Below are 23,453 nucleotides of genomic sequence, written 5' to 3'. Positions count from 1 at the left end.
TTCTCTGAGGAAAAATATACATATATTCTTGGAATATCCATCCAAGTGTTTAGACTATTTTCAGGATGATGTTAAATTATTTCTGTTAGGAAGATAACTTGACTATAATGAACTGGGGCTTTTTGGACACATTGCTATTTACTCATGAAGAATGTACAAAAGTCCTGGCAGCCCAGACACAGCAGGAATAACCAGCAACAGGCAGCTCACTGTTCTGAGATTCACATCTGCTTTTACGGGAGCACTGCGATGATGTGAACCCTGCTTCTGCTTGCTTTTCAGAGCTCCTCACTTACTTGCAGCTCACTGTCTCACATCTCATGCACCCCTTCACACATACGCAAGACAGGAGTCCCTAGACTGTAATTTACAATCCCTTGAAGGGAAAACTGTATTCCTGTCTGTTGATGAACTTTGCAGCATGGTTTGATGCTTGAGTGGTGGCTTCTGCTGTTCCTAGCTTCAATGCTTTCTTCTGCCCTTTCTCTGATGCTGGAAGAAATACATCAACTTTAATGAGGTCTGCAAGTATCTACATACCAAATACCTGTGAGGGGTTTTGTTACTGCCACACTGAATGTTGCTTTTAATCTGGGCTACTGCAGTACTACCCAACTGTGTGCTAATTTGACATGACGTTGGCTCAAGCACTTCTGTACTAACAGAAGTCTGTTGGCTCGCCTTCGTCTCCTTTTGGTGACTGAGCAACTTCTACTCATCATTGGAGTGATTACTTACACAGTTAACTAGAAAATTATTTACATGCCAGCTCCTCAGCTGGTGTAAATTGACATAATACCCTGAAGACTAGCAAAGCTGTGTTCATTTAATGCATCTCAGGATATGGCCCATCCATCTGCCGTTAGTGTGTTGCAGGAGGTGACAACCTGGAAAGCCAACATTGATGCAGGCAGCCAACTTGTTATGGGTAACAGGATGTGCTCTGTGAAACTGAGTTTCAGACTGCTCTTACATAAATCTGTGCAATCACACAAAAGCTGTTCTGTTCTCAGCCAGTTCCCTCCCTAAACTCACCTACTCTCTATTTGTCTTTCCCCACATATATTTTTGTCTTGTGTACATGTTGTATGTTAGGATGTACCATTAATGTGTTTTTAAATGCCTTTTCTAGATAGCAAATTGCTATGTGTCTTCGAACAGCCCTTTACTTTCCAACTTTGCATTACTTTGTGAAAATCAAAACAGAACAAACTACTTATTATTTACATATTATAATTTCTGAGAAATTAAAGAAAACATGCATATAACACTGTTCCCCTCACTTTGAGAGAAATTAATGATTTTGCCCAGTTATCATGTTCATAGTAGTAACAATGGTGTCAGCTTGACAACTGAGCTTTGAACTCCCTTGAGGATGTGAAGCGAGGGGGTGTGCAAATCTCTCTGATGGAGAGCTGCAGGTGTGTGATAATTTCTCTGTGTGTGTGCGTTGACATCCTATTGTCTACATACTTTTACAACTTGAAAGCAATACTTTATCATCCCTTTACCATGCTGCTTTTCTGTATCCATTGCCAGGTTAAACATTGCCCTGATCTTTGTAACTATCTTCTGAACCCAGTATAATTGCACAAGTATGGGTAATAAGCAGAATATAGTTATAATTTGCCCTAGGTACATGCAGCAAGCTCTCTTGGCATCTACAGTCAAAATCAGTCAGATTTCAGGTGATCAGAGTAATGACACAAAATTCAGCAGCCTTAATCTAGATGTTTATGAGCAAACCTTAACACAGTTTCTGAACTAATATATTTGTGAAATATCAAAATATAAGTCACTGGTGAAGGTCACTGATATCTTTACTCACACTGGGATGTGGTATTCCTATTCAAAATGAAAAGATATGTTCCAAGACTATTTAGTTTTAGTGGTGCTATCCATGAATGCAATGGCATGGAGGTTTCACAAAAATACATTACTATATGCAAATGGTTCTCTGACTATGTTGCATCTTTAAATTCCAACTGTAAGTCATCTTATCCCTTATAATCATACTTAGATATTAAAATATTAAAAAGGAATAAAAAAATTAATATTTTTGCATAATCTGATTGCATATAGTGTTTAATGATCCACTTGATTTCACAACTTCTTGCAATACAGCAAGAGCTACTGTTTTCAAATACAGAAACCTGTCAGAAAATTTGCTTCCACTTTCAGAAGAGAAAAGGTGCTCCCAGAATTATTACTGCATTCATTTCATCAGCTTCTTCCTCAGTAGGAAGAGGTATTTTTAGTTCCTCTGATATGACACTACCTTTTTTCTTTTCTGGGCACAAATTTTTTCTGGTGTAATTAGGACTACTTTTGCCTTATGGTTCCTGTAGGTTACTACCTTAATTATTTTAAAATATATGAGTAAAAAATCATGAGGAAGATATGCTTGTGACTAAAGAGATAACTGCAAACCTCCTTGCCCTGTGTTTCTACAGCGGCCAGCCAACCAACAGACCATGAGTGTGTTACAATAATATAAATGCTCAATGCAATACTAATGCTCAGTCTAAGCTGTGTGACTTCAGCAAAAAGAAAGCCCACTGAGAGCATACAATTATAAACTATAAGCCTGAAGTGGAATTAATGTTCAGTAGCATATGGGGCCTGTAAGCAATCGTCCTGTTACCTCACTGTCCTTCAGCAAATTCTAATTAATGCTTTAAACAACAAAACAAACATTAATCACACGTTATTTGTACCCTTCTGGATGAAAAAAACGTGAGTGGTTTTGTTTTTTCTTTCCTTTTTCAGTTGTTGGGCTTCTAAGCATTGTTATGTATTTAAGGAAGGCAAAGAAATGTCAAGGAACTGGAACCAAAGGTAGCTGTTTTGCAGTGCCAGTTCATCCCTGGGAGTTTGTTCTGAGACTGGAAGAACCCCTGAGAAGTTCTCCCTTCTCTGCAAACTTCTCCTCATTGCTGGGCTTTAAACTGGGCCAGAGGTCTGGGCTGGACTTGGTTCTGGCTCAACTAAGTCCCCTCTCATGCTCTCCTTTAGGTTTCTGTGTCCCTCTGCGGGTACCCTGACCTGGAAGACACTTGCCCTCCTTCCAAACTCCCCAGGATAAAACTCCAGAGAGAGGCAATGTTAGGCCTGAAATCTTCGCATGTGAAAAGTTTTTCTAACTCTTTTGATGTCATGTCCCAGAAGAAGACAATTTATTTTCATCCAAAGAAAAATAAATCAGTTAAGAAAACATAAAAGAGAACTCTAGTTTTACCCTGCAGTCTCCGCGTCCTTTCCCTTCTCATGGAGGATGAGTTTCCTTCGAGAAGTGTCATTCTAGTCCTCACAGGACATATCTCCTTCTAACATTTCTAAGAGACATGAAATGCTTTGGTTTTACTTACTTCGTACATAGGTGGCATTAAAACCTTTCTTTTGGATACTGAAGTCACTTTTGAATGACACAATCATTTCATTTCCGGTAGAGTTATAGGATAATCCTTTGGCAGTGATGCCACAAAGGTTCATTGGGCTTTCTCCATTGTCTAATGTCAGTGAATCATAAATGCAGCCTGGAGCTTCTTCAATGTCAAAATCAATAAATGTTAGCTGGATGATGAATCCATGAGGTGCTCGGATGATCCACTTGCACGCTTGGCTGTTGGGATAATCACTGGGGAAGCATGGAGAAGTGAAAACTCCAGAAGGGTCAGTTAGCACAATCCTACAGTCATAACATCCATGAGCTGGCAATAAAGACAGAGAAAGGCTGGAAGTCAGGAAGAGAGATAACTTAACAGGCAAATAATCATCAACACAATATCTAAATGTATTTCTATGCAGAAAAATATGAACAGAGGTGGGAGGAAGAAAGGCAGAAAAAGGCCTAGTTTCTAGTGGACAAAATGCTGGAGGAATAGTACAGCAAAATAATATTTTATGTAATAAATCCTACACAAAATAAATATAAATTATACTGCTAAATATTCATTTGTGCACAAAATATTTAGCTGCTATGTATGTTGACCTGACACAGGCAAAGCAAAAGCAACATTGTTGAATTCAGAAAGGCAAATGAATTCTTAAACTGCAGCTTCTAAAGAGATGACTGGTATCATTTGCATTTTCTGGCTGCTGGTCTGATGTTGACTGGTGGCTTTTCCAGCAGCTCTGTGCCATGCCATTGTTTCCAGTGGAATGTCCCTGGAATGCAGCATCACAAGAGAAGGGTCGAGGAGCAGCAGAAGCAGCAGCTCTGCAGAGCTCTCAAAAGTTAATCAGCAGCATTTCTGGCAAATGCTCTTCACATCACCCAGAAGTGTAGCAGTGACCAACTGGCTTCTGAATCAACAGCAAATTACTGCACTCTTCCCATGCTGACTCACCACCCATTGACATATTTGTGGCAGTCAGGGTCTAAGAAATTGTTGATCTATTCCTCATACTCACCTGCTGTGCTTATCCATGATAATTTCAGGCCCAGTTACTCCCCAGGGTTGTGTTTCTTCTTTGGTTTACATTTCCTCATTTATCATATATTTACTTGGTGTATTATACAATATAATTACCATGAACTGCCTGCTGCTAAAATCTGTAACAGTTTGCCAAAGCAGCACGGAACAAATGAGGTGGGAAGTGAATATCACCAACAAACATTGAAGGAAACTAACTGGCACACTTATGCTGAATTACTTTGCAAACATTTCATTAAGCCACAATCCTGCATCAAGTATTACAGTATGAAAAAACAGGACAATGTGAACACGTGTTATTAGTTGCCCAAGCTAAAAGCAACTCAAAGAGTTGTGATGTGTAAACTACATATGGAGCAGCTATAAAATAAGGATAAATGCAACAAACTTCTCCGAAGTGCCCTTGATGTTTTTTTCCACTGCTTGGGTCCTGATACTCTTCAGCCACATTCAAACGGTGTTTGGTCTGAGCAAATGGACTCTGACTTTGTGAAGTGGTTTGGCAAAAAAAGCTGTTTACGTCTACAGGGAGACTTGCAAGATGTATTTTACAGAGTTTTTATACTTTTTATTCACTAATCATGAATTCATATGGCCCCAACTCAGTAAAGAGATTACTAATTAATTAGGCTCTCAGAGCCAAGTAGAGGCTAGTTACATTACAAAAGATCAGTGTGATGTTTATTTGTTCAAATGAGAAAAAAACACTGAAAGATTTGCAGATAGCTTTGGGAAGTAGCAGCACTCAGGACAACAGAAAACTTATCTGTGTATTACAAACAGGAGTCTTCCCACTCGTAATTTCTTTGCAAATTTCTACCATCAGAGGACTACGTTCACCTGCCCTGAAACCCTCCTGTTCCATTTATTAACCAGAGAGGGAATATTTACTTATAAATCCTGCAGTTGTACAAAAAGATGATGGTTTCATGCAGTGGATTTTGCACAGGCAGTTATCAGTTTTCAGAGAACCACCCAGGACTGAAAGGAGGGGGAACAGGAAAAGCACACTCTGTGCCACAAGCCACTGCGCTCTCCTAGCCCAGGGCAAGTGAGCCCTTGGTGGGCAGAGATGGCTCTGGCTGGAGCCGCCTCCAGCTGGAAGGATCAGTGATTCACCCTCCTGCCTTCGTTATTGCTAGATGAGGGCTACAGGGCCTGAGGATTTGGCAGCACACCACACCCACTCTCCTACTCTTCCCTGCCAGAGAAATAAATGACACGGAGCTATCTGGCCAGTCAGGAGATTTCCCTGTGCACCCAGATGCACCTGAAGCCAGGGACTAAGCTGTTAAGTGATGTAAATACATATAGGAACATGTGTGTTGATGTACACTCATTCAGCCTCGGACTCCTAAAATAAATCTTAAGGGCATTATCAAACATTGCTGAACCAGCAAAAAAACCATGCCACTTGTCAGTAAAAGTGTATTTCTCAAACTGGTAGAATATTACATTCAACCTGAGACTAGAAAAGTCAAATTTGTCCATCAGAAAGAGCACAGACATTCTCAAGAAAAGCCTGCCTTAATTAATTCTATTGATCACCATCAGTTAAATAGAACTCAATTCTTCTATTTCTCTCTCTTGAGTATTTATCATTGTTTCTAAACTATGTAAAACCCCCCCAGATCATCAGTACTTGTCAAAAAATACTTTTATCCCTGATGTCTATGACTATAAACACTAAAACATAAATGTTATTTACATTTTTTTTTTACTAATTTAGTCTTTTCACATATTTTCATTTTATAATATCCATATTGTTTTGTTGGTTTTACAGAACTAACACAAAAAAACAGCCCCTAAATTTAGGTAGGAAAATAAGTGCTCAAAACTTTACATACACAGAAGAAACAGATTTGGTAAGCAAGATAGTTTACTTTTTTGAAGTGGGTTGGTTCCATTTTGGCATAGTAGCTATTCTGTCCATGACTGCAATTTGAAGGAGAAATATCCTGTTTTGATGCAAATGTCCACGGTAGTAAGCAAAAAGAAAGAAAACAAACAACAAAACTATATATAAACAGAATGGTTTTGAATGGAACCTTTTGCACAGCTTCTCATGAGACGGTTATTTTTCTATAAACACCACCTATTTTACTCATTAAAGAGAAAAATTGCTGTGGCAACCTTAGGCTGTCAGCCAAAGCTGACAAATATTTTGCAATTTCATTGGCCCAGATCAGTTCTGAACTGTGGATACTGAATACTTGTTGCAATACAGACCACAAACATTTCTGCAAGCAACTTGAGATATTTTATTGATTTTAATGGGAACAAATTTATGTGTGATGTTCTTGGTCAGCAACCCCACATACACAGAATCTCCCTGTCAAGTATTTTTATTACCCTAGACCACAGGAAATTCACTCTTTAAATATATTTTAACGAATAAAAACCTTCACCTTTTCTCTCCCCTCTTTTCTTTCCCAAACCAAAACGATCACCCTACCCATATAGCAAAATGAGGCACTTAATTTCAGCATTTCCTAAACTGACAGTTTCTCTAGGCAATTCATTTCTCTCCATGAAGAGTATGGTTTTCATTTCCTTATAACTTATTTTTTCCCTGTAGGACTGATAATTCCTATAATAAAAGAATAATTAAGTATTTAGTAAGACACTTCGACACCATGCTAAAAAGAAAAATTAATAAATTCCTCTGGTGTATGTTAGAGCTCTCACTCAAGTTACTTAAGTGATTCGCATATGGTAATTGACTTCAGAAAGCAAAATGACTGTAGGGGAAATGGCTTTTTCCCTCCTATGTTTCTATGATATTGGGCAAAAATGGCAAATTTTCCATGGATTTTGGGTTCACAATCTAAGAAATGACAGTACCGATTTTCCTTAACCACTTACTATTTGTACAGCTATTATATGTCCAAAGCACACTACCAATGACTTTAAACTGCAGCTGGGAGAGCAGCCTGCCAATCTGGCCCACTGAAGAAAATCCAAAAAATAATACTTAGGGACCAATGGAAAATTTTGGTCAAAGTCATTTGGCCGTCTTTAATAGGAATTTATTGGTAAAGGCAGAGATAGAATCCCATTCCATGGTTGCCAATTTTCCTAACCATGAGCCCATTCCCTGTCTTCGATGAGTTTCCTGCCTATTTCACATATATAATTTTTAACTTCTATGAAGAGGAAAGTACTCTGTACTAGCTCTTCCCTATATGATGCTGAACTGTCTGAAGACTGTCCTAAAGCTAAGCGGCTAAGGGAAACAGACCATGACATTAAATATTGCACCATTCAAACAGACATGCACTCACACAAAAACCTTATCCTGTAGAAGAAAATTAATGACCCCATCAAGAGATTTTGTTGCTTTAGAGTTCCTAGAACAGAATTCCACCACTTGAACTCATGAAGACATCTATAGGCACTGAGCTAGATAATTTGAAAGTGACTTCCATAAGCCATTTGTGGGCAGCTGAAGCCACAGTCAGACCCAGAGCTACAAAGCAGAAGCACGGATTTGGAAAGAAAACAGTCTGTGTATAACCACATGCCATACCTTTGTACTTCTTTTTTATTTTAATTTCTTTTTTATTTTCTTCTTATATGACTAATACATTCCAGCCCTTGCCTCCAAAATCTGTGCTAAGATTCAGATTCTCCTCTAGTTCCTCATACTTCTCTGCTTTTCTTCGTTGTCATCATTTTCCCCCAAAACCTCATCCTTTGCCCTATTGTACTCTGCACTTATTTCTCAGGCATGAGTTTTGACTTCTACCTCTCCACCTGCTTTAATTTCTGCTCTTACCTAACCTTGGAGAATTGCTGGACAAAAAAATCATCTTTAGCCAAGAATTTTTTTAAAAGAGCAAAAGCAATCCAGCTTGGGACACTGCCTATTTCAACCCTAAGATCTAAAGTGTGTGAAGGTTAGGATCAAAAGAAAACAGGGTCTCTAGGGAAAAATGTCTGCTCTTGCAATTCATGTGTTATCCAGTTTGTTTTCACACTAAGTTAAACCTCGCATTGGGTTTTTCTTTTTCCAGCTGTAGCATGCAGCTGGCCTTCTGTACAGCATTTTCCACCTGACAGAAGTGTAAATGACTACATAAGCGTAGGCAGTGGCACAGGATATCAATGCTAGCTTGTGTGGGTTGAATTAACACTACTGGTATTTTTACAAAATCCATTAAAAGGCTCACTCATGAAAGTAAGACAGAATAATGCTGAATTCCATTTTGGCATGAAAGCAAACTCTAGTTCTCCCTGTAGAGCATCCAACTCTCATATGAAAATACCTTAAAAATAAATCTATGTAGCTCTGGAATTGAATTACCAGAAAACAAACCAAAACGGTTTATGTTAACTCTAGTTTTATTCACATGAACAATAAAATCTCCCTTTCCTGACAGAATTAGGCCAACTCTAAACCACAGAGAATCTTAGCTACAGTACCTAGCACTTTAGACCTAAAAAAACCAGTACAGCATTAATTATAATTTGCTTTCAAGTAAACATCAGAGAACCCTTAAACACTTCAAATACATTTAAAAAGGTAGCACTTGCAAGGATGGTCATTTTGAAGTAAGAGAGAAGCATGGGGAGGTGACCTGATGTAGGCACTTGCAAGCTTGTGGCAAAGCTCAAAATAGAAATGAAACCTTACAACAGTCTACTGCGACAGCACAAAAAAAAAATACATATTTCAATAAATATTAGGCAGGAAAAGTCTTCCTTCGTAAGAAGCAATTTTTTTTTTTTTTCTGTTTCAAGGATATCATAACAGAAACATAGCCAAACATTATGTTAAATGTATTTATGACTCCAAATAGATGAGTGAATGAGGTCAGCAAGGAACACACCTGCAAACAAGCAAGAGGAAGGGCCAAACCACGAAGATGTGGGTGGGCTGGCATGGCTACAGAACAAACAAAACCATGTTATTCTAATGAGACACAAACACTAAACCTAGAACAGCTATCACATGGCAAAGTCTTCAGCAGTAGCTTATCTTCACTTTAAAAAATAATTTCAGCTGTGAAGAGGATCTAGGACCTACAGAAATACTTGTGTGCAAAATGTGAATATATTAATTGCAGAGAGGTGTCACATCATTCACTCTGGACATAAAGTAAGGCTCTGCTCAGTGACTTGTAAGTCAGTTATAAGACCTATACAAATTTTTATGCAAAACGTTAAGCATAGCACTCTTCTGGAGCCTCTGCACACCAAACCATGTTGTCTGCTGTTCACACAACTCACAAATTGTTAGAATTCTGTCTGAAAAAGTCCAAATGAAGACATGTAACAGGTTTACTTCACTTCTTTATCTTCTGAATTGTAGAAGCTGTTTGACCTCCCCAAAAGATCCTTATTTTGCTAAAGTATGCTGGCCCTGATAACATATAATTTTATGTTAGCTTGCATTTAATTGTCAAATCAAACAATCCTAAATATAACTATTTAAACATCAAAATGTTTGGGTTTTTTGTTGTTGTTTTAAAGGGACAAAATTAAAGGACAAAAACAACAAAAAAGGATTATCTCTGTAAGAAATATTATAAAACGGAAGACTCTCATCCTGATGCGTATAAAAGCTTGCCCCTGCACATACAACGTTACAGGCCTGAGATCTACTGATTGGAAATATGATTGTGTATAAATGTAAATGTCCTCTGATTTGTAAGGATAATATGAAACCTTTTCTACTTCGGCATTTCTACAGTGTGCACAACCTTAAATTCACAAAAATATTGTGCAAATGAAAAAATCTCACAGATATTATCTGGATTTAAGCATAGACTTAAAATTCAGCAACTATCTGAAGTCCTTTCTTGCACAATGATGCTTCTGAGTCCTGTATTCGAAGCTTTACAAGTCCCATCTTCAGCCTTGCAGTCCCCTCAAGGCAGCAGGGGGGCAGGACTCCACACCCACTGCCCAATGGGAACAGCAGGGGAGGCACCGCTGGCCCCTGGCAGTGAGAAAGGTTGTGCTACATTCTAGTTTTGATCACTTTCTTTTTATTTTAAGGAAGGGAGTAGTAACTGGACCAGCATAGGCAAAGGAGAAAGATCCACTCTCAGACACAGAGGGTGCATATGAAAAGCTGGTAACACTGTGATTAAATAATTAACATGAACCATTTTACACTTGGCCTAATGTCCACACAGCAATCCACACTCTTCCTTTCTTTCCTTGCCAGCCCACTGGGCATATTCTAGATTCTCAAGTTGCTGATTGAATTTGGGGGTGAGCGAGAGGTTGATTTTTATATCAAACTCTCACAGAAATAGTTCCCTCCAACCTCTGAATTTATTCCCAAATTACTTTCTGTATAAAAAACAGGAAAGGCAAGTCTTAACTCTAATTCAGTCATGAACTTTCTAAAAATCTTACCATGTTAAAGTATGTTATTCCCTTCCCTCCCCACTTAAAAATAGAAGCATTATTCCTTTTGGTAGGGTTCAAACCCAACCTATCAGCCTTTGTTAGTAGTATGTTACATTAACTTCCAGCTCTACAAAAGCATCAGCAGCAGGCTCTGAAGCTGGACAACTTGTGGGTGGAGAAATGTATTTCAGTTCACCTTTTGGGGTTTTAAATTTCTTCAAATGCTGAACAGTTAAACTCTTGGTCGCTAAAATACCTGGCAGTGTAGTGTAGGTCATTAGAAAAGGAAACCCAGTACAAGTGAAAGAATTATCTAAAACCTTCCTAAAATGCTTATTTATACTAATAGGCATAGAAAATACAGAATCCCTAATGGGATGGCACATGAAAACACCTGCATAGACTCATAAGTAATATAACCAACATAGTTCAAAAATAAAAATCTTATAAATTTCATGAGAGTGAAACTTCACATTATCTTACTTAAAGCTGCAACACATAATTGAATGCATTTTGCACAGCATGAGTATAATAAAGATGTAATTAGGAAGAATCTTTCATCTCTGTGTTATTCTTAGTTTGCAAATGTGATTTTTTTTTTTTTCCTGAATTGTAAGAAACAGTATTTTAAGCACTACTAAAACCTCAGCCCAGACTTTCATTCTGCATCATTCCCATTGCATCATCTGCATAGCACTCCCTGTACCCAGCAATAATTTAAAGCCTCCATATTCCTGACTGGAAATAGCACATGACCCTGGCAGAGCCTTTTAGAGTTCAATGAAAGACAAGATTGTGCTCTCACAAAATAATTTAACAATTGGGTTTTGGTCACTCAAGCCAGGAGACAAAGAGAGTACTATGTCCTGGTCAGTCATATCAGCTTGCCTCGCATCTTCTTTGCTGATGCAGTATGTCCTGCAGCATACACTTTAAATGGCTAAACTGGTTGGTGCACCTAAAAATAATGAAATTATAGAAAAAAAAATATATCCTCACAGCATAATATATAGACATATATGAAAGCATAACTGTTGTCTGCGAAGTCACTTCTTCTTCTGGTTTTCTGTTGATCTAACCCTTCTAGTTTACCAGATTATTAACAAATTAAATTTTTCATCACATAGAATTAGAACTGGTTATTTTCTCTCTTTCGTAAGACAAGAACAAAGCACTTAATTAGTGACATTATGTGGCATATTGAAAACTGATAAAAGACAATATTTTCTCCTACATTAAAACATCAGCCTGCGGAACTCTGACCTGAAAACTATTAAGGCAAGGAACATAAAATTCAGAAAGCCAACAGACATTTTTCCAAGTATCTAATAAGAACTCTGAATCCCTCCAGACATACAATAATTGATAAGGAGAAACATAATTGTAAAGGATTGCAAACCATATGGTTTATGCTTGCAACTGATTAGGAAAAGTATTAATAGCTCCACCTTGACAGTGGGTGCAGCCCCCATCTCTGTGACTCGACTGCCCATGCAGCTGCACAAGGGTGACTCTGGCACCACTCGGGCCGGCCCAGCCAGCTCTTCACACCTCCTGGCACAGGCCAGAGACCATTCCCAACACACAGTCTGAATACAGCTGCCCATGTTTTTATAACCATGTGCACCTCGGACATGGCATGAGCTGGCCTCTGAGGCAGCGAACAACCCTGGGCATGTCTCATTAACTGGAGTAGGGGTGGCCCAGTGCATGCATGGGGAAGGGAAAGCAGCCGCACGAGGCAGAGCACGAGGCTCTGTCTTGCGTAGCTTACATAGGAGCCAGCACAGCAGCTCTCATTAGTTTTGGAGGTTCAAACAGTACACGTAAATCCGGGAGAAACAGGTGGTAGTACATCCTGTTTCTAACATGATAATAAAAATTATCTTTCAGGATACACTTGAGGTCAGTAATGATAATAATGTACAAAAAAAAAAAATCAGGAAGAGCAACACTTAATTTTCAAATCTGAGGTTAAGATTAGAAAAGCAGAAGTGAGAATAGTAAACTACTGACTCAGGAAGCATTTAGCATGAATGCAGGCAGTAACCAGCTACTACTAAAGCCAGCAGCAGACTTTTCACTAAAAGCAAGAGAGCAGAAACTGATCTGCACTTCCTCATGACACAACTGTATAACATTGTCATTGATCACGAGAGATTTTGTTATTTATTGTCTCATATATATAAGCCAGACCGTGATCCTTACTCCTTTTCATAAGTGACACAGATGGACTGGAACTTTACACCAATTTACGGTGTACTGTTCACACGCAGGCTGCTGAAATTTTGGACAGGATACTTCAGGGAACTGACCTCTTGACTTCTCAAGACTAGCATCCTAACCAGCCCTCAAACAGAGTCATCCAAGTATTGACATTACCAGCATTTGTTATATCCCAGATCTCCAAAATGTTTTGACTGCCCTGGAAAGATCAGAGCTGATGTTCTTCATTCCCTTAGACTGGGATGCTAGCACAATACAGAGACCATTAGCAATTGAGTGTGTATTCCATACCACCCCCAGGCCCCATTTTATGATGGAATTCAGTAGGTGTTTATTTCTGTTGGGTTATCATTGCCACTAAGAGCTCTGCCGCCCTTGATCGCTTAGCACAAATATCCTACCTCCTGACAGCGAATGACTTTATCACAGCAGTGACTCCAGCAAGTTTTGATTGATCTGGGAAATTGAGGGAACCAGCTACAATACAAGAAAATATGTTCAGAGCCAGGGTGGGGGCCCTGCACTGCCTGTTTCCCTTTAGTTGTTTGGTTTTGTGCCAATGAAAATGGAAGTGGAAACAAACACACTGACTGGGTAAATCTATTCTGACCCATACGAGTGGAGTTCACATTGTAGACAAAGTTATGGATTTCCCCCAGAGGGAGAGGGTAATGTGAAAATCCTGTGTTACACCCATTGTAACTTAAGAATATTTTCATTGGCATTCCTGTGATAATCTTATAAAAATAACAGAATTGACTCGCTAGTTTTGGCCCGAGATATTTTTTTTTTTTTCCCACAAAGTAGCAGAAGTTTGAGACAAAGAGTGGTATTGACAGCTCAGTTTAGATGTGCTGGTTAAAAAAAGTATTAACCAGTAAGTATACAGGCTAGTACAATAAGCACATAAGCTAACACATGTCAGTAAAGGTAAGATTAAGTGAGGAAAGGAATAGGGTGGTAATAGGTGAGGTTTTTTGTGAGGTTGCTACATGTAATGCAATGGTTTCTAACTGAGATCTACATATCACACTCTATCAACAAACCCTGCCAAGATTTACAAGAACGGTCCTCAAGAATGTCACATTGTTGTCCACTCCAGCGAGAAGTTCCGGCTGCTGGCTTCTAGCTGTTCAGTTGCTGTATTGTTACAAAGACAATCACATTCTCAGCTTGAGTAAGTCCATGAGTGCAGTTAGTTCAACACAACTACACCAGACTGTATGGCTAAATAATTTCTTGGGTATCATTCATGCAAGCATCACGCTTACCTGGGAGGCTGTTCAAAAATGAATGGGAAAACAGCTGACAATCTTTTAGAGAGGTGTAGTTTGTAGGAATTTGACATACCACCAAAATGCACAGACACAAGTTAAGATAACGTATCTGGGCACAGGTCAAGTTCTACATAAAACTCAGTCATGCAGATGCATATAAGAAATACATTTCCTCTAAATATAAATTGGAAACAGACTAAAGAATGTGTTAGGATGAAATTTCTGCACAACAGAATATTTTGTGCAGTGAAAGTAGAAAATACTACCTCTTCACTGGGTGCTTTATCCCATGTATCCCACACACACCCAATATCCAAAGCAGTTTCCATTTAATCCATGATGCATTCAACATCTTTTATCCCTTATAAGAGGTCAGTTCAATTGCAGAGTTTTCTTTCCAGGCTGCAATATTCAGAATAAGCATAATTCTTAACTCTTGTGAAGGCTTCTAGAAAACATGAGGTAGGTGGGTTATTGTACTGCTGGTCAGTGATATTCTTCAAGCTTTGTGTGTTTAGAGGCTAAATTTTGGATCTAGAATTTCTTCTAGAATTTTTTATCTATCCCAGAAACTCTGCTATTATATGGATCTCTTGCACTTTGCTAGTGTTTAAAAAGACACATAAATTATGCACAGTTATTTTACGCTGGAATTCATTATTAGGGTTTAATACCAAAGTATTCTGGACATACTGGGAAACACAGATTCAAAGGAAATTTCATACAGAGCCTTTGAACAGTTTTTAGGGGTTTATTACCAGCCCTTTCTACTAGTTTTTAAGCCATTTATTTCAATATGATTTGGGCTACTTATATTTCAGTACTTCAGTATTTTCTGTGTCCTTTCAGTAAGCTATCAAAAAATAGATGCTGTCAGGAATATATGTGTTTCATCTGATCTGCAAGAAGGAGAAATCTAAGTCAAAATACTTGTGATTTTTTACAATCACAAAATAATAAAGTTTTTCTATTACATACAGAAATACTCTCTTCTACCTCATCATAGAAAATTAGTCACATTTTCACCTTCCAAAGACAATAACATATTCAGTGTTAACCTTTATTATTCAATCAGTTGAGCCAGAGCAAGTTAAAAAGATGTTCCGAATAATGATATCAGTCATTTTCTTGTGTACTATTAATAGATGGCTGAGAAGACTGGAAAGGGGTTAAAGCCTCTTTGCTAATTGAAGCTTTCATGCATCATACTTCATTCATGGACTTGCTGGAAACAGTGAAGCTATACAAGTAAATGCAAGATCAGAATTTACTTCTCAATAGTTTGCATTGCTAAGAACAGAAAAATGGTATGTATGATACAGCAAACTAATATCTATTGGGGGGTGTGTACATTTTTGACATTTAATGTTACTTTGACATGTCTAGTGCTGTTTTTTGCTCTATATTCTCAAACAAGCCATTCATTATAATTTGCATAATTTCAGTGATACAGCATCTAGAACTGTTTTCTTATTGTGGTTTTTCTATCAGATGTAAAGATGGAAGGGAATGGCATACCTAGCTCAAAACAGTAATTCCTTTACTGCTGTATTATGAATTTCCACCCCCGGTTTGTTGGTATATTTCTCCTTTACATAGCAGCAGAAAACATTATGAATGCAGACAGCAAAGTCTTGTATTAAACAGTCAAGTGTCTTCCTACAGTTTCCATTAAGCTTACAATGACTGCACTTTGTGTGACTACACCTGAACCTTTTATTTTTGCCAGTTTGGACTACATGTTTTATTTTTCTAACCTCTATGTAGTTTTCCAACAGCTCTAGCCACTGAACTCCCACTGCAATCAATCAAGTCTCCCTATACATTCCAGTGCTTTTTCCAACTCTACCAGCTTTCTCTACCAGTTCCTTAGAGGAGAATATTCCATTGATGAATAGACTTCCAAGTTAGAAATTTGATTCTGATCAGACTATATGTATTTAACCTCTTGAGGATGCACAATGATCAAATCAGAAATAAATAACTGATATAGATCTTTCTAGTCTTTCTACAGGTCTTTCTAGTCAACTATGACTACTTAACACACACAGACACACACGAAAATATTTGCTCTTAGGAAGGAAACTGTGATAGGTTTGACTAAGCATGGCTTGAAAGCCTGTTCAGTTTCAAAATGCTTTGTCTCTTATTTTTATTATTTGTCTACTCTACATCTTAATGAACAGATTTTCAGATACTGATGTCATGTTTTAACGTCTGCTACAGAGCTACACTGGTTTCTGTGTTCAGAACACGTAAATAAGCAATACTGAACTGTTTTAGCCCTCAGACACCAGGAGAATTCAATTCTCCACCGAAAGAGGAATTCTGCAAATACACTTACAATTTCTTGTTTCCCCAAATCAAAATCAGCAAATTATACAGCTTACTCTAAGAACAAAAAAGCTTTCTTCATCTTAACAGAACTATTCATGCGAAGGAACTATTTTCTGCAATGGTTCTGCAGTCATCAGCATTATTTGGAAACAACATCTAAAACACTTGCAACTTAATGGAAACTGCAGAGTTTTACAATCGACTTGGTCTGTAATTTCTGAAACCAGACCAAGCCAATCAACCAAAGGAAACCTCTTTCATGAATCTGTTATTTACATATAAAGCAGACAGGAAAAGGTATTTTGTTAGCTCTGGAGACACAGTCTAATGAGGTTTTAAAAGATTAGGAAGCATAATGACAGGTGCACAGTGTTCCTTGAAATGAGACGGGAAGTGAGTACAAGACAGAACTTCATGGCATCATCCTTCTACAAAACTAAATGGACAAACTGTTCTCACTTAGTAAGAACTATACGTTAATATTTACAATGCAGTATTGTATCTTTACTTGACCTTTAACACATTGTACTGCATTAATTGCCTTAACTATTCAATTAGTGACAGCCAAGCCCTGGTTTGTTCCCAAATTCCTTCTATCTGAGATTATTTTAAAAAATATTTTCCTGAAGTACAAAACTCTGTAGTGTTTTTGTATCCAAAAAAGCTCTGAAGTTCAAGCAAGTTAACGTGTCATCAACTCAAAACTTAACATCCTCACCTCGTTAATTTTTCAGCTAATATTTCTAGCAAATCTCACCCTCAAAGAACACCCGTGACAGCAGTGCTCTCCCTTCTTAACACTTCATCTGTTCTCAAGGAAAGTCTATTTCAAAGCACAGTTAAAACGTGTATTCTTGTTTAGAGTTGGAGTCCGCTTATCAATTTTCACTGTCTTTGAATCTGAAATATGAACTAATACAAAAGTATCTGTGTAAGATCTGCCATCATTGTTGAATATCTAGACAGAATATCTGGAGTCGTCTCAGAATCAAAACCCATTTTGACTGCAGGTTTACTATTGTTGAATTTTTCAAAGCCTGGAAGACCGAATCCTTCAAGATAGCAAGTCCTGGGATTTCCAGTGATGGAGCCTCACTGACATCTAAAGTAAAACAGGCCCAATACAGAAAATACACTAATCAAACTCTAATATCAAACGCATGGCTGTTCAAAATGCCAAAAGTGCTTACAGTTCTCACTGCTTTCACAGTAGTTACCTTTGACTATAGTTTTTAATCACAATTATTCTGATTCTTTAAATACTCAAAATCTTAAAGTTCACGATACTGTAACTTCTGACCTAGCATTTGAACAAGCAATAGTGCATGCCCAGAGACATAAACATACCAGAGTGTAAAGTATAAGTATACTTCTCAAAAAGAAGGAGATGTATTTTGCCTCCAGAATGTAAATTTACTTTGCAGTAGCAGTCAATAACAAGAGTTGTTAGAAGCACACTGTTAAAACACAGTGTATTTTCACCCATGACTACAGCTTTGTGACTATGCAAAGTTAACTGCAAAGCTTGGAGGGAGAAGGTGAGGGCAATATCTTCTTGTCATGGCATAGAATGATTAAGAGAAAAGCAATTTGTCATGCCTGACAATAAAAAAGCAACAAAATATAAAACATATGCCAATTTCTATGGCACATGTCATTATATTACCAGTATGACCCTTCACAACGCACTAAGTAAAGCAGCAAGGTATTTAAACTTGCCTCCTACAATACATAGTTATATCACTGTTCTTGGGGTTCTCTTTTTTTCTTCCTAACTTCTTCACATACACCGTATAAACTATTAAATTGCAAACTGTAAACCTGGGTTTGTAAATAAACCCATCAATGACTTTGTCTCAGCTCTTTCAGGACTTAGCTCAATGATCATTTCCCTGCATTGAAAATTCACTTCAGGGGCTAATAAAGCATATCAGGGCTAATGAAGCATATCAGTAAAGTGTTCAAAGCAGCGTAAGAAGACTGGTGTGAATAGTGTCTTTCTCCCACACCCACATCCTACCATCTTGTCAAGCTTAGAGAGATCTCTGTTCACTGTTGTCCACCCAGATGTTCTTGCTATTTTGTTGGAAGTCCACATAAACTCTTAAAAACAGAAATTCAGAGTAATAAATATAAAGTTTTGAAGAAGATATGTTTAAACATATTAAACAAATAACATATATAAAAATATAGCTGATGATTTTAGTTTGAGATTCTGCGCTTACTAGAAGCTTTTCTCCTTTCATGGTCCTTGGCCAGACCATCTAGTTTTAACCTTCATACAAAACTCTTAACTCAAAGAAATGTTCTCACTGTTTGCAGTGGAATTATATATAGATTCAAAAATTGAGAACTATAGTTGACATTAACAGAACCTCCAAGGGTGATCTGAGTGCTGGTCATGTACAGTTTCTGAAACAGAATCAAATTACCTACTTCACTATCTTAATGCACAAAGTTCAATGGAAATAAAATGGTTGCTTAAGATGAACACCTTCAGCCTGCCAATTTTTTATATGGAAAGCATGCTACCTATGAATGGTTATAATATCTGATCAGAAAATAGCAGGCAACATAGTGCATAAAGTTCTTACTACTTCATAAATCTATAGTGTTATTTTTGAATAATTATTGAAGATGCTCCCTAACAGGCATACAGAATGAAAATAAAATCTGCACAAATAAAAAGTAAGGGTAATCTGCCAAATCATTCCAACACTGTCACATTAGGTCCCTGTAAAAATCTATATGAATGCAGAAAGTAATAAAAACTGTCAGATGATAATTAAGCAGATCGCAGAACATTTCTAGAGGGAAAGAAAAACACAAGGCCTAATCTGGACAATATATTTCCTTCACAGAGGTAGTGTCAGAAAAGGCAAAAAGTGGCCTAAAAATATATAACTAACTGTTGCTTGGTGAGTTCCAGCTGTAACACAGAGTCAGGACAGGAAAGCTGCAGACAAGGAAAATAAGGTAAGACACACCATAACATCACTCTGCTTGCTAAATGATCATATCATTATGCTCACAGAAGGGTGGAACAGAAAAAGGCAAACAAAGCCTAGTCAAAAAACAGTGAGGGTTCTATCTGACTGTCCTTTTCTCCTAGTAGCATCTCCTTCTGAATATGATATACTGTATCCTGAGAGGAAGGATACCAGGCTACCCTATGGGTAGAAATTAGGAGAAGACATAGTAATGCTGCAATGTATAGGCTGGAACCCACTGTACAGAGTTGGTAAAACACAGCTCAGCATACTTGTGTTGGTAAGTCTTCCATGCCATGCCACAGTGAGATATTTTTTGTGGACATATTTCAGTTATGAAAGAGCAGAATGTGTCATGAATGATTTCATAACAGCCCTGCAGAAATTAGTCCAACACCATGGCTGTGGGAGAACTAAGCTGGACCAGCTGTCAGAGTACTGAAGAACAAGGAGAAAGAGTCTGGAACCATTATTAAGAAGCATAGAGTAAAGAGGATAGAGTCTGTGTAAACAGGAAACAAAGGAGGTCTTGCATTTCACCCCAACCACAGTGTCTAATTACCATGGATAAGAAAAATTAAACAATTCCTTTCACACTATCTATATGCATAACCATGTAATTATTGTATTCTGCATGCTGTCATGTCCAGCTAAATCCACCTTGTTACAGTTCAGTGACAGCATTGTTTCTTCAACACAAGTCAATAACTGAGCCTAGAACTACGGTAGACTGCTGTCACAGGAATGACAAAATTTTTAGGTACATCATCTGAGTTTTACTTTGATTCATGACAGATCCACTTTGCTGAGACTAAATCTTTGGTCAAGAGTTCAATCAATAAAATTTAGTGACTTAATGTTTTCTTTGATCTAGATTTTTCTATGAAGGACTCTGAGCTAGTAGCTCAATTAAGACACAGTCATTATCAAGAACTTCTTAGTTAGGAAAAGCATTCCTTCGTGTTCCAGCTGACCCCAATGCCAAGGCCTGCAGAAGAGCTGCTGCCCAAGAGTTAAAGAACTATTGTACCTTCCTTCTTAAAAGAGATAGGCTATTCCAGATCTCCTAGTTCTTATGAAATTAAACTTACTAAATCTATTTTAGTTGCTGTATGGCTGGCGCTCGCACCAATCATTGCAAGTTTTTCAGTGCAAGTTACTGAGCCGTGTGTGCAAATGAACAGGAAGTCTTCAGTATGATTCAGGATAGCCTCAGTATAGTTCAACCAATGGTAGGACAAGGTGTAATGTGTTCAAACTGGAACACAAGAGGTTCCACTTAAATTTGAGAAGAAACTTCTTCTCAGTGAGGGTATCAGAGCACTGGAACAGGCTGCCCAGGGAGGCTGTGGAGTCTCCTACTTGGGACGCGTTCAAAACCCGCCTGGACACCTTCCTGTGTAACCTCATCTAAGTGTTCCTGCTCTGGCAGAGGGATTGGACTAGATGATCTTTTGAGGTACCTTCCAATCCCTAACATTCTGTGATTCTCAGTTCTCCCTCAGGCCATGAGGAAAAGTCAAGAAATCTTTTAAAACTTGCAGGTATTAAATCTAATATGAACCTAATACCTGGTCAGTTGACCCAGACATGTTAATTGGGTGTAGCAAAGAAGTAAATGCAAGATTAAAAATGTGATAGCTGCTAATTTGAACTTGCTGACAGTAAGTAGCAGACAAGAAATCTTATTAAAAAAAAAAAAAAAAAAGATACCTCCTTCAAAAAATATTCTGCAAAATAATATAAAATAAGTCACTTCAAGCGAATCAAAACATTTCATTGTTATTGCCTTTAAGAATTTTAGAAAAACTTATTAAAACATTAAAGTCAATTCAAAACAATGACTCAAAAGTCTGCTTTGAATTTTCAAAGTGGCATTTTTTCTCCATCATCAAAATATTTCAGCTAGAATTTTAATCTTGTCACTTTTCTTCAAAACTGATATACTTTTTGTTTTCAGCAAAAACAATGTATTGGGAGGAAAAACAAAATACAAAACACAGTCTAATTTAAAAACAACACCATTCCTCATGTAAACAGCTTTCCAAGAATTCTGATATTCTCTTTCTTCTTCATAGTTTCCTCAAGTGTTACTGTGCAGTAAAGTCTGAGGTGAGATAGAGTGCTGGAGATCCATCTGCAGTCTGTAAAGCTTTCAGGTATGCTAGACAGCTCTCCTATGACTCTCATGACTGCAGAGGTTTCTCCATCCAGGCAGTTCCCATCGCCTCCCGTATTCAGTCTCAAGACTACTCAGACAGAAAAGCCAAAACAGGCTCTGACAGTATACAGTGCTAACGGCAATTTTAGCATTTTATAATGTGTGATAATGGAGTCATTGTGTTCAGCCTGCAACAACTACAAGACAGAAAACTCTCACAATAGCTCAGATGGTAACTGCTCGCACATTTTCTTTAGTTGAATCTAGACCAGTTATGAAAATAGCAGAACACTGCTTGATGATCTGCCTAGCACACAGTTGGGCGAAATACCTTTCTTCCAGCTGAGGAAGGCCCACAATGCTGAACAGACCAGTTCAGGTACCCACTCATATCTATGCAATGTCATAGAAACAAAAGGTTGATACAATCCTGATCTAAACAGCCATGGACCTGTGACCACCTCTTCCAGCATTAAATCACATGCTGTACTACATGGTAGTAATGGTGGCAGGCTAAACACTTTTTTGGCTCATTTGGTAAATCTGCTACAGCCTGAACTCTAAACTTAACTAAAACGAACTGCCAGCAGCCACTTTAAGCAGTTTTTAGTTATGGAAAAGCAGAGGGTTGTTTGTAAGTCATCAGGCAGCTCCTGGATTCATCACCAGGTATGATTTGCAAATGTTTGCCAGAAGTGTCTTCTTTCATTTATGACTAGACAGACAACTGCACCTTTTCTTTTCAAACTTCTTGGCTGTTCAAAATTCTACCTCTACTGACAAAACAAATGCAAAATGAAAACAGAGACAAAAACATGAATACCATAGCCTACAACAGTTGATCATACCAACTTTCCAAATGGTACAAATCAACAAAAAAACCCCACCACCATGCTTACATTCAAAACTTCCCAGTAGAGTAAGAATTATCTTATTTTGTCTATCTGTGGAGAAGAAGCTGTGATAAAGCAGCTCCAGTGAAATATAAGGGACAGAGTGGGTTAAAGTGGCACAGGTATAGTGAAGAGTTGTCATGAGAGGTCTGAAAACCAACCTGGCAGCACCTACTGCTCACAAATGGGGTGTCACTGCTGCTGCTTGCAGGGGTGACCCTACCTCCTTTAGTATGAGCTACACGTTCATGTCCCTTCCTGAATGGCAGTGAGGCCACCTTGGGCTATATGTAGCAGGACTACAGCTCCTCTTTTGCCTATAGCAGACTTCTACTCAAAGCAACACTCTGCTCTGCCTGAAGCTGCTCCTGCTCCCAGGACTGTCTCTCTAAGACTAACCAAAGGCCCAGCTGCCTCTAGACAAGATACTAGGCAGGTATAAAGAGATATACTGACTTCTTGCCCAAGACTACCCTTGCACACCAGTAACATCATTAATTTTAAAAGAATTCTAAGAAGTTCTAGCTATGAATCGTGCCCACTGTATTTATGTATATTATTTTGTAAAGTGGAATGTGCGAAAAGCTACTGTTCTAGTTGTAGTGCTGATTGTCTAAAAGAATTTAAAAGCCTAATAGTTTAATTACATTAAATAATTAAGTTATTCTTTTTCACACTATTTTGTCTTATATTCGCTTCAAACCAATTTTGCTACTCCTTGCAAGTGCTAACCTTGCTATTTCATTTACAAGTTACAAGCCTTCCTGTTC

General features: G+C 38.0%; 1 protein-coding gene across 1 annotated transcript in view; it reads right to left on the bottom strand.

Moving 5' to 3' along the window:
• Positions 1–23,453, bottom strand: part of ADGRG6 (adhesion G protein-coupled receptor G6) — a gene marked incomplete at its 3' end in the record, with an annotated part of 103,078 nt that overhangs the window by 62,227 nt on the left and 17,398 nt on the right. The window contains exon 2 of the mRNA XM_080342692.1: positions 3,369–3,710. Within this exon, the coding sequence (XP_080198818.1) occupies positions 3,369–3,710 (342 nt within the window). The remainder of the gene's footprint in view (positions 1–3,368; positions 3,711–23,453) is intronic.

The sequence above is a fragment of the Nesoenas mayeri genome (genome assembly GCF_963082525.1).
Source record: "Nesoenas mayeri genome assembly, chromosome: 3".
NCBI classification, from domain to species: Eukaryota; Metazoa; Chordata; class Aves; order Columbiformes; family Columbidae; genus Nesoenas; species Nesoenas mayeri.
Note: the sequence above shows the minus strand (reverse complement) of the source record. Positions and strands in the feature narration are given on the sequence as shown.